At 40.1% G+C, this 15,085-nt stretch overlaps 1 protein-coding gene across 1 annotated transcript in view; it reads left to right on the top strand.

The window, feature by feature from the left end:
• Positions 1 to 13,062, top strand: part of negr1 (neuronal growth regulator 1) — a 163,228-nt gene extending 150,166 nt beyond the window's left edge. The window contains exon 7 of the mRNA XM_081381398.1: positions 11,172 to 13,062. Within this exon, the coding sequence (XP_081237524.1) occupies positions 11,172 to 11,272 (101 nt within the window). The 3' untranslated portion in view covers positions 11,273 to 13,062. The remainder of the gene's footprint in view (positions 1 to 11,171) is intronic.
• Positions 13,063 to 15,085: the final 2,023 nt, after the last annotated feature.

The following is a 15,085-nucleotide window of genomic DNA, read 5'->3' as shown; positions in this document are numbered from 1 at the left end:
AGATGAACTCCTTCTGTGTACAATATTGAAATGAGCATTTACTCAGCACAGAATCAGAAATGAGCTAATTTTTATCTCATCAGACCATCACACATAGTGTTAGGCTCTATTTATGATAATGCATTCTTGGGATTTCAAACCCATTATCATTATCACAGCAGAAACATGATAAACATTTGTGAAAAATAACAAACTCCCTCAGTACAGTACCTCAAGTTGTAGCAAGGTGATTAACTCAAAACTGATCAGACAGTTACAGACACTTGACTTTCTCCAAGTGCTATTCAATTTTGACTCAAAGTGGCAGCTCTTTCACCATGTGTTTGTTCTGTCAATTGCTGTTCACATTGTAATTACAGGCGTAGAGTTTTTATTATATGCACAAAATTATTTATTCTCATTGTTAGAAACTCTTTGTACAGTTTTCTTATTGTTTCTTTCTTTCACTTTCTTTCAAAAAATGCCATGCCACTTGTTTTATGGACATGGTATTCTTTGAAGTACCTCGTAAATACCATCATAAATTAATAATAGAGTGATTAAAATTTGAAAGGTCCCATTGCATGAAAATGTCACTTTATGAGTTTTTTTTAACATGAATATGAGTTCCCCTGGCCTGCCTATGGTCCCCCAGTGGCTAGAAATGGTGATAGGTGTAAACCAAGCCCTGAGTATCCTGCTCTGCCTTTGTGAAAATGAAAGCTCACATGGGCCAATCTGGAATTTTCTCTATATGTCGTCATATGGGGAAATGTTACCTCCCCTTTCTCTGCTTTGCCCGCTCAGAGAATTTGGCCCGCCCATGAGAAAATGAGTTACGACTATGCGAGCGCGATATTGGTTTTTCCTCGAGAGACATCATGGCTTGCAAACGAGCGAAGCATGGAAGTTGCTCAGTGTTTGGATTTACAAATGAACATAAAAGTCTTTTTTTAGTTCCTTCATCCGAGCCTCTGAAGAACCAGTGGGTTGATTTTATTTTCTCTGTAATGACTTCAATATACGTGGACATGGAGAACTTTGTCATTAAAAAATGAGCCAGACTACAGTCTTCTCTAAACTACAAAGATTACTGATATAGATGCTAATGCAGCTTTAGAACAATGGCAAATCAGAGCAACATGAAAAGCCAACAACATAGGCTAGTGTTAGCTACATGATAATAACTGTAACAGCATACATACCAACTAAAGTACCGTATCCAGAGACGATATTTTAACCATTCAGAGACGTCCTGCTGTAGCCGCTGAGTTGCAACTTCTTCAGGTGCTTCTCCATCCGGATCAGATTCTGGGTCAAACTGGAAAGCTTGAACGACTGCGTGTCTACGAGCCATTGTGATACATCCACTGTAAACGTTAGCGCATGATACCGTGGCCGCAAGCTGGTCAAGGCCACACCCCCACCCTCCACCTTGCCCCGCCTCTCTCCTCCTCATTAGCATTTAAAGCTACAGACACAGAAATGGCGCATGCTAAGGAAAGCTCATTGTGGGACTGGCTCGTAGTGGCTGTAATTCTGCACCAAGGCTGAATTTCAGGAAAGAGACTTCAGATACAGTATAAGGGGACCACTAAGGCCTATATAAAAGCATCCAAAAAGCAGCATGTCATAGGACCTTTAAACAAATGAATTGCATGATATTCTGATTAATTAATCAAATTATATAACAATGTAATTGGAATAAACACATGTCTGTGTGAGAAAAGCCACTAAACTTTAGAAGTGGTTACTGTATCACCACTTTGTTTTATTTGCTTATCATTGAACATAAGCCTATAATTATAACTATAACTTGCCTACAGTCCACAGCAATCCATATTTGCACGTTCCGTCCATCCTGTTTTTTTAATTGTTGGTCTACTTACATGAGTCAGATTGGCATCTTTATCTGTCATGTCTTGTCTTGCTGTTCAGACTGACTTCTTTGGTCGTGTTAAGTTAAAATTAATTCAGTTTGGGAAAACATGTCTCGAGACCCCTGCGTTCTATTCCATTTTGTTTGCTCTCTTTCCAGCTGTTTTTGAACTCAATAACGGTGTGAACACCCCCTTACTTATTCTGTGCAGCTTAATTATACTAAATTAATGTGTTAAACTGACAGCCCTAATGAAGAAATGAAGAAATCTTTCTCTCTTTCTCATACTGTTTCATTGCAAAATTCTGATTTCATGGATAAACAAGAAGAACTTTGTGCATTGCATTTAATTTACTCCAGTACCACATAAAAACCAAAGTATATGAATTAGGGTTGTCAAATTTACTACATGATATTCATATTAATATAATTCATATTAATAAACCTGATTATATAACAGTATATTGACATACATGATAATATCACATGTATCAATATTACCTAAAAAATAAAAAAAACAAGACCAACATGAACAGGGTCATACTGTACTCCTAATGTGCTGCTTAATTGTGCTAAATGAATGTATTAAATTAACTACCCTAATAAATATATAAAGCTTTCCTTCCTTTGAGTTAAGGAAAGTTTTCTAACCTCCAAGTACACTCATCGCAATAATGATGCCAACCGGCTCAATGTTTGTGCGAAAGCAAGCCGAGGAAAACAAAACGTTTTTCATGTTTGTTCTATTATGAGGCAGGGAATTAGGTAGTTTATCATATGGAGAGCAGAAACACTGAAAGAGGACTTAAAGGGAATATTTGTCAAATCCAAGATTGGAGATGTGGGATTTACGCCAGTTTGCCAAGGACTCGGCAGAAGCTTAGGCCTGCGTGGAGAGGCTTTCTCTGGAGGCAGTAGAGGGAACAATAGGCCACTGATTGATGGTCAAGGACATTGAACCCTTCTCTCGAAGCCAGAGAAGACTAGCCTCCAGGGAGAAGGGCTGCAGCCAGCCGTCGTCTGTGCAGATTACCTGGAGATATGGCCACCCTCACATAACCGCCAATGAGATGATTGCTTTCATTTAATCATGTAAACTGCTGCCAGTGCTATGTTAGGGAGTGATGATCCTGAATTTTCACAACAGTACACATCAAAACAGTTGACTTTACATTTGTCGAATATGCTTTATTTTATTAAATAATAAACCAACATTAAAGATGCTAAGGGCCATCAGGTTTGTGCAAAATTCAAAATTTAAGAATTGCTTGGTTCATGAGTTTGAATTTGAATGAAATTGGTCATGCTTCACAGAGAGTTAAATGGAATTTGAGTTGAAATGACATGATGTGGAATTTGCTAAATTACATCTCACAGAAAATTAAACATAATGGCATTTTTGAAAAGTTAAGTGTTCTTTCACCCTGGTCCATAAATATGTTTGTCTGTAAGGTCTATAAATCCTTATAGAAACTTTTTTTTGCAAACTACGAACAAGGCTTTCAATCCAACATTTAAAGCTTAATTAATCCAAGACTATTTTACTTATTAATTTAGAGTTGGTAACATTTATTAATGTTTTTAAAAATAAGTCTCCTATGCTCACCAAATACAGTAAACACAGTAATATTGTATTTATTATTATTATTATTATATTATTATTATTATTACAATTTAAAATAACTGCTCTGTGAAAAATTATTGTTGGTTTTACTTAAAGTAAGTGACCTGGGCTGCGTTTCCCAAAAGCATCGTAAGCCTAAGTTGATCGTAAAAACGATCGTACGACTGATCTTAATATTATGGTCTGTTTCCCAAAAGCATCGTAGCTTAAGTAGCACTTGAAAATCTTCGTAGAACTACGAGTGCTCTGGAGTAATCGTACATCCCCAAGTGCATCGTAAGAAGACAGATTTATGAGGACACCTGCAGGACAAACGGCAGATTACACCTTTAACTTTATTCAAATGCAATGTGATTATAATATAAGGTTTTGATTGTACTTTATTGTACACTTTATTACTCTTTTTTTCGTTGTTGGTTAAATTAATGTATAAATTAAATAATTAAAAAAGTCAGAAAATAAAACAAAAAAAAGAAATAATTTAATCTAATAATTTTAATCAAAATTAAATGAATGAACAAAAAAATAAATAAAAGAAATCCTTTAAATCTGTTAAAAATTACATCTTTGTTTCGCTCTATCTCCTCTAAACGGACATTAATTTAATCTTTTTGAAAGGTATCTTTTTTTCTTTTTTTTTCTTTTTTTTTTTGCCATTTTGTCAGTGCCTCTGCCTGTAGGTGCTTTATATAGACTTGTCTTGATTGCTAATCCACAACATATGACAATTATTAGGTTAAAAGTTCAGAATACGATTCCATATAAGGTTATATATCAGCACTTTGCGAATGGACAGCGACTCTTAAGTAGCACTTAAAGGTCCCATGACATGCTACTTTTTGTAGGCTTTAATATAGGCCTTAGTGGTCCCTAGTACTGTATCTGAAATCTCTTTCCAAAAATTCAGCCTCTGTGCAGAATTATAGCCACTACAAGCCAGTCCCAGAATGAGCTTCCTTCAGACAGGCCGTTTCGGTGTCTGTAGCTTTAAATGATAATGAGGAGAAAGGCGGCGCAAGGTGGAGGGTGGGTGTGGCCTTGACCATCTTGCGCAACGATACCATGCATGTTTACGTTGGATAACTATTATAGCAATGGCACGAAGACACACAGTCTTTCAAGCATTTCAGTTTGACCCAGAATCTGATCCGGATGGAGAGGCAACGGATGAAGAAGTTGCAACTCAGCGGCTCCAGCAGGACGTTTCCGAATGGTTAGTTTCACTAGTTCACACTTACAAATAAGTTAGATAGAATAAATGCGTATTTGGCGTGCTGTCCGAGGAGAGGGCTCCGGGCTCGGTATTCGGCCCGAACCCAGAGTACTCCCCCCGTATTCCTGGCTGTAAAGATTAAGCCAAGAGTGAGGAGTTGGGGTGGTGGAGGGATGCTGAAAAACTGTCAAGGAATATTAGGTGAGTTGACAGTGTGGATATATATATACTTCTTGTCATGCTGATTAGGGTAGACATAATTGTTTGATGACGAGTAGATTGGATTGCTTATTTGAACGTGCTCCTCCCGAACTTTGTTTATAAAACATCATTTAAAAATATTATGTCTGGATACGGTACTTTATTCGGATGGTTTACAGTTATTATCATGTAGCTAACGCTAACCTAACTTACTGTTGCCTTTTCATGAGAGATCTGTAACGTCTGTATTTATCTTATTACAATTACATCAAGCTCTGCGATCTTGAAATGCGGATATCGCGCGCGCCATATAACCAACAGGAAAACGGTTATCCAAATAACAAAGAAGTGTACAACACTCGCGTTACAGTGTGTGTATTCACACACATAAACTGCATAGCTGCATAGCTAATGTTACAGCCACATTCTACGTGTAACAATCTAGGTAACCATAAACAGTAAAGCAACACACTTATATCATTAGTTGACTTACTTGTCCGAGGTGTGTAGCTGAACCAAAGAGAGTGATCCAGACTTTAGTTTCAGACGTTCAGCAAGCCCAGCTCTGTATTGACCCTTCGGTGTTCATTTGTACATCCAATTATTGAGCAATTGTTATGCTTCGCTCGCTCAAAAGCCATGATATCTCTCGTGGACAAACTAAAATCGCGCGTTTTTGTGAAACGCACGTGAAATGAAGACGAACGTTCGTAAAGTCGCTTGCAGAAAATCCTCGTAAGTGCTAAGATCCATCGTTATCGGGAAACCCAGCCCTGGTTGCCTTCAAATTTTGAGTTCATTGAAATTTTTAAATTGTTAATCCAATGAAGGAGACTGGTTTAATAAATGAAAACTAAAAAATATTATGTTATTTGAACCACGTTATCTAAGTTGATTTGACAAAAGATAAAAAGTTGAGATAGCAAATCATGAAAATAATTTCTATTTTAATATATTTTAAAATGTCATTTATTCCTTTGATGGTAAAGCCGAATTTTCAGCATCATTACTCATTACTTCAGTGTCACATGATCTTTCAGAAATCATTCTAAAATAATATACTGATTTTGTGCTCAAGAAACATTTAGAATTAGTATTAATGTTGAAAATGGTTGTGCTGCTTAATCATTTTGGCATAACCATAATACTTTTGGAGGGATTCTTCGATGAATAAGAAGTTCAAAAGAACATAATTTACTGTATTTAAAATAGAAATCTTTTGTAACATTATAAATGTCTTTACTGTCACTTTTGTTCAGTTGTGTCATGGTGGTTGCAGGAAGGCAAACACAGACGAAGATAAGAAATCCAAAATTACAGGTTTAATGGTAATTCTGGCAAATAGACAATCAGGTAGCAACACACACTAACCAAGACGGTGAACAGACAAGGAGTGACTGAAAAGGAAGAACTTAAAGGTACACAAACTAGGTAACGAGCAACACAGCTGAACAGAATTAGGCTAACTCATAATGAGGTGATCATGGTAACTAAGAAATGGCGGGAATACAAACAAAGGAAGGCATGTGACATGAAAACAAACAATGTCCATGATAACTGAAATAGAACAGACTGTGACATTAGAGAGAAGGAATAGAGGGAAGATGGAGGTGGTTTGGGAGGAGGATGAGGATGTGGCAAGGGGCAGATAGAAGGGGCAGACAGACAGATGGAGGATGACGACCAGGGCGGGACAGAAGGAGGTAGCATCCATTGTGGTAACGTAGGTAGGAGTGGCCAGGTGGAAATGACCCAGAGCTCAGCCATGCCGAATGCCCAAGGCGGAGTCTACGGCAGTAGGAATCTTGATGGTGATGGATTCAGGGCGAGGATCGACGGCAACCCAGACGGAAGTCCAAGGCAGTGATGGTGCGCTGATGACCTGGGCGGCCACGACAGAGCCGCAGCGACGACCCCTCGAGGTGGAGATCCAGAGAGCAGAGGATGAGCTGGTGAGACCGAGGGTGGAGGTGGAGCCTGAGGGAGGGTGGAGCTTGCCGAAGGGGTGGAGGGCTGCAAAGGACGGCCCGCAAGTCCGTAGCGGAGGCTTGGCAATATCCGACCCAGGTGGAGCCGACGGTCCAAGGGAGTCCGGTGAGGCCGAATGCTCGATGGTCGATGCTGTAGTCAAGGGAGGAAGGAGCGTAGGTGCAGGAGCCAGGTCGATGGGTCGAGGCAGGACAGAGCGCGACTAGGCTGGAGGCGGAACCACGGGCTCAAGTGTCCTTGATGACAATTAGTAGAGGTGGTGGGAGAGGGAGGATGGGTGGGATTAATAGGACTGATGAAGATTCAGATACAGGTTCAGATTCAGATTCAGATAAGTTCCATGGATAAAGGGAATTAATCTCACCACACTCAATTAAACTGTCCAATAAGTCCAGCCAGTGCTCACTCTCAGTGGCGGGAGGGTGAGTGGGGCTCGCTTCCATGCCCTCGAACTCCCGAGGACTCCCACGGCGATGGACGGTGACGTCAGCTCACACCCCTGGTCGGATTCTCCATGGTGCTTCGTTATTTTCCGCCTTCCCATCCTCGGGTATAGGCTCACTCGTCGCGGCAGGCGGAAGCTTCCAGTCTGCGGGGGGCTTAGGCGTCGTCGAACGGGGTGGTGACAGGCTGGGCTCTGGGTCTGGCCGGGTTCTGGATCGGGGACCGTATGCACTCCAGACACCTCACGACGGCTTCCCTCCAAGTCAGTCCGGTGGTGTCTGGGAGGTGGATGTGTTGTGGAAGTTCGCCCCGATCCAGAACAGGGTCTTGAGGGTTTCGTCCTCCAGAGAGCATGGCCAAAAAAATTTAATTCTTAATAAATGAAAAATAATCAGGGCTTTCCTGAGCCATGACGATAAATGTAGCCCTATCGTCATGACTAGTTCCTGTTTGCTACCTCAAATTCAATTAAAATGTAGGAATTGACTAATCAGAAGCCAGAACCAAACCTATCCATTTTATATTAATACAGTAATAATGGAAACTGTGGAAATAGTCGTATTATAAATGTAACTTGTTTTATCACAGCATAAGAGCGGCACAATGAGGGAGAGTGTTGAATGGAAGGATGAAATTCATTAAGCAGCTTAACGATGAGTCTTGTGCCAGTTAAAAGGAATGGTGGAACTCGAACTAGCAGCTGATTGTAGGGTGACAGACCCTCTTTTTATTCTGCATTTATTCTGTTACACCAACAACATTATGCCTTAAAAATCTTAAGCTGTAAACTAAATCAACCAAAACAAATGCACAATTGAGGACAGAGGAAGAGCCCTCATTTAATTGGAGTCGAGGACATTTTTACATAGGCTTTGAGGAAACTTCTGTCCGTGTGTCCTCGGCGATCATTATGAAGGATTATAATACATGTACTCTTCATAATCATACGAGGCGTTTTGTGTGCTTTAGATAGAGTGTATAACCATGATTTAGACGCGCATGACTGATTACCTCCTGATCCGAAATTAATGAGGAAATTGATGCTCTTGTATCTCAAGATATGCCGTCTTTAGACGGTTAATCCACCGATTGTTTTTTGGTGCGAAATGTCATCTCAGTCTTAATACCTGCACTAACTTCACTCATATGTCTCTGGGACCGCCATGTTGTTGCAAAAGCCACTGCAATAACCCCTTTTCTCACTGTATTTACACACTTTAGACCTAAAGCAGAGTAATCACAAGGAAGCCAGTGTCTGGGTGGGGAGGGTTTGAGTTAATTAAAATGGCAAGTGCAGTAACAACCTGCACTGTCACAACAACAGACTGATTTAGACGCAGTGGGATATTAAACAGCTCCCTAACTCACACAACGCATCCAGGCAGGTAATATTGGTGCTTTTCTTAATTGCTTCTAGTGCCAGATGATAGGATGTTTCTTGCACAACCCTGAATCATCGCTGACGTTACAGTAGCTATAAGTCCGATGTGGGCGGTGGAAAGAAATATACTGTAGGGACAACGCTTTTCATCCTTTTCCATTCACAGGCCATATGGCTTTGTTTGTTTTTTGACAAAGGGTGCTTATAGTTAGATACTGCAGCAGGTGCCTATAGCCCAAATGATTCTGTTCCACTGGTAGCGTGCACACTCTGTGGCTCTGGCAAAGGGGCCAATGCAGGATGTGAGCTGTTTCCATGGTTACCGGCTCCACTCTCTCTGCCTAGCAAAAACTGTGTCATTATCCGGTGCTTTGGATGGAGGCAGAATGAAGCCGCAGTGTACAGGGCAGTTCGCTCTTCTCATTTCCTCCCCAGCCTGACCATGCATCTCACGCTCATCATCACAATTTGCATCATTTTCTATCTCATATAGCCATTTCTGATATTCTAGGCTTCCCATTGCACGTGGCTGTAATTTTTTGGTATAATATTTTTAAGCAACACTGGTAATTTAAAGCCATAAAAGCTGGAATGGAAGCGAAAATGGATGTGCGGCTTTTCATCTGAGCTTTGAGCTCCCATTTTTTGCAGTTCGGGAGAGGACTTGTGACATACTGTAGCAATTATTTTATCAACCATCCATGTACAAACATAATTATTACTGTCATATGTGCCATTTGATGCTGTGATTCAGCCTTATTGTGGTTTTGAATGCTGGAAAACAGTTCCCACAAATGAATCCATATCATAATGACTCTATTAGATGTGTATTTGCAAACAACAAAAGCATTGGAAAAATTGCTGGATGTAAAAGAAAGTCAGTTATTCCAGCCAGGACACATAATTTCGTGTGTGTGTGTGTGTGTGTGTGTGTGTGTGTGTGTGTGTGTGTGTGTGTGTGTGTGTGTGTGTGTGTGTGTGTGTGTGTGTGTGTGTGTGTGTGTGTGTGTGTGTGTGTGTGTGTGTGTGTGTGTGTGTGTGTGTGTGTGTGTGTGTGTGTGTGTGTGTGTGTGTGTGATGTACTAATCTCCTTAGGTAGGCCAGTGTCTGTCATTAACAGAGCTGTGAAATAAAAACTCTCATGAAGATGAATGCCTGTACACTCTCACACCTGTTCTGAAGCGCCTCTCCTGAGTACTAGACTCAAGTTGTTTTGCTTCGGGGACAGACCTGAAGGCTTTCTGCCATTGAGATCGGTGTTGACTGTGAAAATATGAGCATACCTATCGTCAGCACAGGCATACCTGTGGCGTTTGCCAAGGCAAGCATCACTATTACTATTGCTTATACTTGGAGATAAAAAATTTCCTTGTACCATGCTTCGGACATGAGTAATACTTTTTTTTTTTTTTTTACTATCGACCATTGAGCAACTGCATAGCAACATACAAAGAACCACCCAGAATACCTTAGCAGCTGCACAGCAACTCCCTGGCAACCACCCAGAACAGTGGCCTGCACGGGGGGGCTTGAGCCCCTGTCTCTTTAATCACTCGTATAAAGTCATATTGCAGTGCTCTCCGAACCGCGGTTCCAACCGAGGGCGACCACCTCATCCATTCCAACACCTCCCAGAACACAATATCAACCGAGGGGGAACAACCCCCCCATTCCCCGAAGCGCAATTTCACCCCTGCCCTAGCGGAGGTCTGTGTACGCCAATGGCATAGCCACATGCAAAGAATCCACTCAGAACATCTTAGCAAAACCTCAGCAACCTACCTTGCAACCACGTAGCAATGTGCCAAAAACCACTTGGAGCACCCAAACAACTGCATAGCAACACCCTGGCAACCACATACTATAGCAATGTGTTAAATATCATTCAAAGTACATTAGCAACACCTCAGCAACCTCATAGAAAACCCTTGCAACCACATAGCAATGTGCCAGTAACGACTAGGTGCACCTTAGCATCTGCATAGCAATGCCCTGGCAACTACCTAGAACACCCTAGCAAAGGATGCAGTAATGTGTAAGAACCACTCAGCACAGCTTAGCAACTGCATAGCAACCGCCCAGAACAACCTAGAAGCGTTATGTCAGCAAGTTTATTGCATATATTTTAAAATAAATCTTATGCAAATTTATTTTCCTATTAGATAAAACAGATTTGATGTGCTCTAGGCTCAAAGGTAATACTATCAAGTCTTTGAGATGAATTGTTATGCCCTCTTATTTTTAAGTACCCAGCGTGATTTTAAAACAAGGCATCTTATTGAAGGACTCCTTCGGGCATCTGAGCTCGTCGTGAGTCTTGATTTGAGAATGTGAAGGCAGGCAGCGTGAGCTCCGCTCGTATGAAAAGGGAGGAGGTACTGCTTGACTGAGACTATGACTTGCTGCCAGTAGTGAGAGAGAATCTGCTAATCAGCATGTGTCTCTGCTCTGTTGTTTACAGCACCCAACACCGCTCCGTATGGAAGTAAAGGATGCGCTGAAGTCCTGCTGGCCTGCCGGTACCTGATCCTGGCTCTCTCTTCTCTCGTCAGCGTTTACTAGCCCTGAGGACGGCCATACACAATGACTGTAAAGAACCCTTTTGAGCATTTACAGATCCTTTGACATTGCTGATGGCTGGATCCAATCTGGTACAGTGTGTTTGGAAAGCAGCAAGGGATTTTAATCAGCATTGCTTATGTTGGGATGGTAATTTTCTTCTGTGATGTTTGTCATCATGTAAATACATGCGGTTTTAGGGGTTTTGTTTTCTTTCTTTTGTCTTCTTTTCTTTTCTTGATTTCCCACTTTGTGAATCGGCACACATTGTCCCCTTCAAACACTCTCAAATTAGCTAAAATCACGCTTTGGAAAAGTGAGGGTGTGTGACATTAGTGTCTTTGTTATTGAAAAAGGAAAGACACCCTAGTGTGCCACCTTGCTCTCCATGCTGGTACATCATTCACATACCCATAAAGCGGGCAAAGTGTTTAAATAATACGGTTTTTGGTGAGCTCATTTAAATCCAGTGAACCAAGAAACATTGTTTAAGAATACACAAAGGTAGATATATTGAAATTGATATCAAAAGTAATACAATCAAAGGTGAAGTGAACAATTGAAGAGCAGCTTTAGTTTAATACGCTAATGTGCATGGTTTTTCCACTGACAATGAAATATGATTATTCATTTTCTGGACCAAAACTGGTATACCTCAATGGTTTAGACCTCTAGGCTAGAGACCCCAATTGCATTTAACTGAATTATGCAGAGTAAGATCATAAGCCTTTCTAGTTATTCTAGAAATACATGATTTAGTTGTTTTACGGCAGGAAAAAAAATCATAGATTGCACTCTCGAGATTAAAATATGCATGTAGTATGAGATAAATGTACAATTAAAAATTTCATCTTGTAAAATTATTTGTGAGCCTAATTGTAAAATTAAAATGAGACGCATACAGTGGCCAAAAGGTTATAAAGTGAATAAATATGTCCCTTCTGCCCTGGGGGTCTTAAAAATCAGAGCTATACTATGAAAAAGGAATTGGAAAATATTCAGTGTTGCATTTGATGCTATATTAAATAAGATATCAAATAACAATAGCGCATAAAAGACATTAAGCAGTTGGCAGCTTGCAAAATAATGTAATGGGCCAATCCAAAGTCCATACTGGATGGGAAAGACAGCAGAAAGTGGGTCATATTTGATGTGCACTTTGATTAAATGAGGAAATTATGGACAGTGTCTAAATGGAACTTATCTGATGATGATCCATTGTTGTTGTTGTTTTTGTTTTTTTTAAAGATTGTTTTATGGTTGGATTCATTTGAACAGGATTTTTATAATGGACATATTACCTGCTTTGCTTCTGTCAGTGTGAAATAGTTTTGAATAGGGAAGCAGAAAAAAAAGAATATGCACTTCCCTTGTCGGGACAATATGAAACTTACAAGTGTGGATCCAAACATGTGAATTTACAAAATACGTATGCAGTATGGCATAGTTTACAATGTTGTCTTTCATTTTAGATGCCACAACTGTTGATGATTCTTGTCAAACGAGTAGAAGTTGGAAAAAAGAACCATTTGTAATCAAATAATCTACTTTTAACTCAGAGGGTGTGAACCAGTCATACGGTATAATAGAAAATGAGTCACGTGTGTGTATATTCGAAGAAAGTAGAATTCATTTTATCTTATTGGTAGAGCCAGTGTCTAGGTTTAGTTTAACCTCTACCCTAGTTCCCACACACTTGTTGTATACTAAGATGTGCAGAAATTATAAATGTGCTGCATGTCAAGTTAATATGTATGTTAAGGTGGCCACTTACCATAAATTGATCATTTGAGAACAAAACCAGTTTTCGAGGCTGCTTTGACTTAATGAAATGTGTTCCACACTACTGGACATCACGAGGCCTGTCTGTTGAGCTATGATGAAATGTTCTTTTCATGTGAAAGTCATCACAGAATCGTTTCTGCTCAGTGCGCAATATTGGGTCCTTTCCTATGGACTATATTTAGGCTATTTGGTTAATGCGTGACAAGCTTACATTCTTTTTGTCTATTATTTCTTGCACAAAATACATTTTGAAGGACAGGAAAAGTCATCAGACTATTTCATGTACACTTACAACAGATATATTCTGACATGAGTCTTTATTATGAGGTATCAGACACAGTATCATATACAGTAGGTTTCACCTAATGTCCCTTTGCCTATTACAGACCTGAAAGCCTCAAAGAGCAAATGGAGGGACATTTAAATTTTCATCGCTGTGTCATCACACCAAGGCCTGGCTCTTGCCGTTGTGATGTAAATAGTAACATTGCACTTGCTTGTCATAACCATCAAATCTCAGATTAATATCAGTAGCTTTGAACAGTAAATACGCTGCATTTCATATCGACGTAAACTTCATTTTGAGTCCACTTTAGAAGCAAGTACTGTATAAAATGTGCCTTTAAAAGTATTAATTGATATGATCTGTTGCCATTCCATGTCAAACGCCATGTTTAAGCCTCATGCATTTGCCATTCATAACTAGCATACCAGACAAATATCAGTGTTGCGCAGTATTTCTTGCTTCCAATTTGATTCTTTCAGTCCAAACTAATAGCTGATCATTTTTTTAAACGTTTGCCAATTTTGAGTTCTGTAAAGATGTAGAAGTAGCACATGCTCTTTTAATTAATATTGAGAATTAAACATCAACAAAGAGCTCATTAAAGCATCATTAAAACTGCGTAAGTGGATATCAGGATAAAAAGGCTAAAAAAAAGCAGACAAGAGGCATCCATGCATGCATAATTCTCCTGAAAGTTACAGCCTTTCAAAAGAGTCTGTAAATAACAGGCAAATGTGCTGCAAATTTCCACTCTGAACATCTAATGACTTGATAATCACATTCCTGGACATGCATTAATATTCAATGATGAGTTTCAAAATGGTTCACGTCAGGCAAGCGCTAGTTGTTGACGGATCTCGCATGGTGCCGGTGGTCATGAAAACCCAATAGACAGATGCTATTTTCGAATGGGTTCAAATTACTGCAAGCAACACAGTACGCCTATGTTGTGGCCTGAGGAGACCCCTTGCGTTCCAACACCTTCCTGGATCCCTCGCAGTGTGGTATCAGGTAGAAATGTTGATTTTTTTTTTTATATATATATATCCTATGAGCACATATCAGTATAGAAAAGTTTTCGGTGTTGTGTAACCACACGTGTACAGTCCAAAAAGCCAAACATTTAAGATACTTCATCTCCTATCTTGAGCAGAGCTGCTGGCGAGACAGAATGAGGGTGGTAGGCGGTATTTCAATGATTAAAAACCTGTCAGCTCCATCTCTGTCTTGGCCAGACTCTTTTGAAAGTCGGTTTGAGAGTGCTGTGTGTGCGGTCAGGGGAGGTGATTCTTCTGACCTGGCAGTTAATAAAATTCTTCCTGTGCCTTTGTCAGTTTCTGGAGGATGATTTTGTGGAGTGCTGGAGGGTGCTGCATTAACCAGCTGTGAGCGCTCACTCTCCCAGCAGCACTCTGGCAGGGCTGACAGTAATCTACATAAACCTCTGTCCTTTTCAAAAATGCTTGCCAGTAATTGCAGTTTTGCAGTATTCTAATTGACTCCACGGAGCACCGTAAAGAACAAAAACCTATAATCCTTACCGCAGCCCATTTGGTTCGCGGCTATTGTGTTAAACCTTCAAATGATATGAAACTGATGACAAATGAACCGGCCGCCATGACTGTACTTAGCCTGTAGAAACATTCCTTGGCAAAATATTTGTCTGGATAATAAAGTAGCTGCCAAAACAAGAATGAGTGAATTCTAAAGCTTTTTTTTCCTCGCCATGAAGTGTTTTGTCAACC

This window comes from Scardinius erythrophthalmus (assembly GCF_964197995.2).
Source record: "Scardinius erythrophthalmus genome assembly, chromosome: 12".
NCBI lineage: Eukaryota > Metazoa > Chordata > Actinopteri > Cypriniformes > Leuciscidae > Scardinius > Scardinius erythrophthalmus.
The sequence above is the reverse complement of the archived record's forward strand: the minus strand, read 5'-3'. Positions and strand labels throughout refer to the sequence as shown.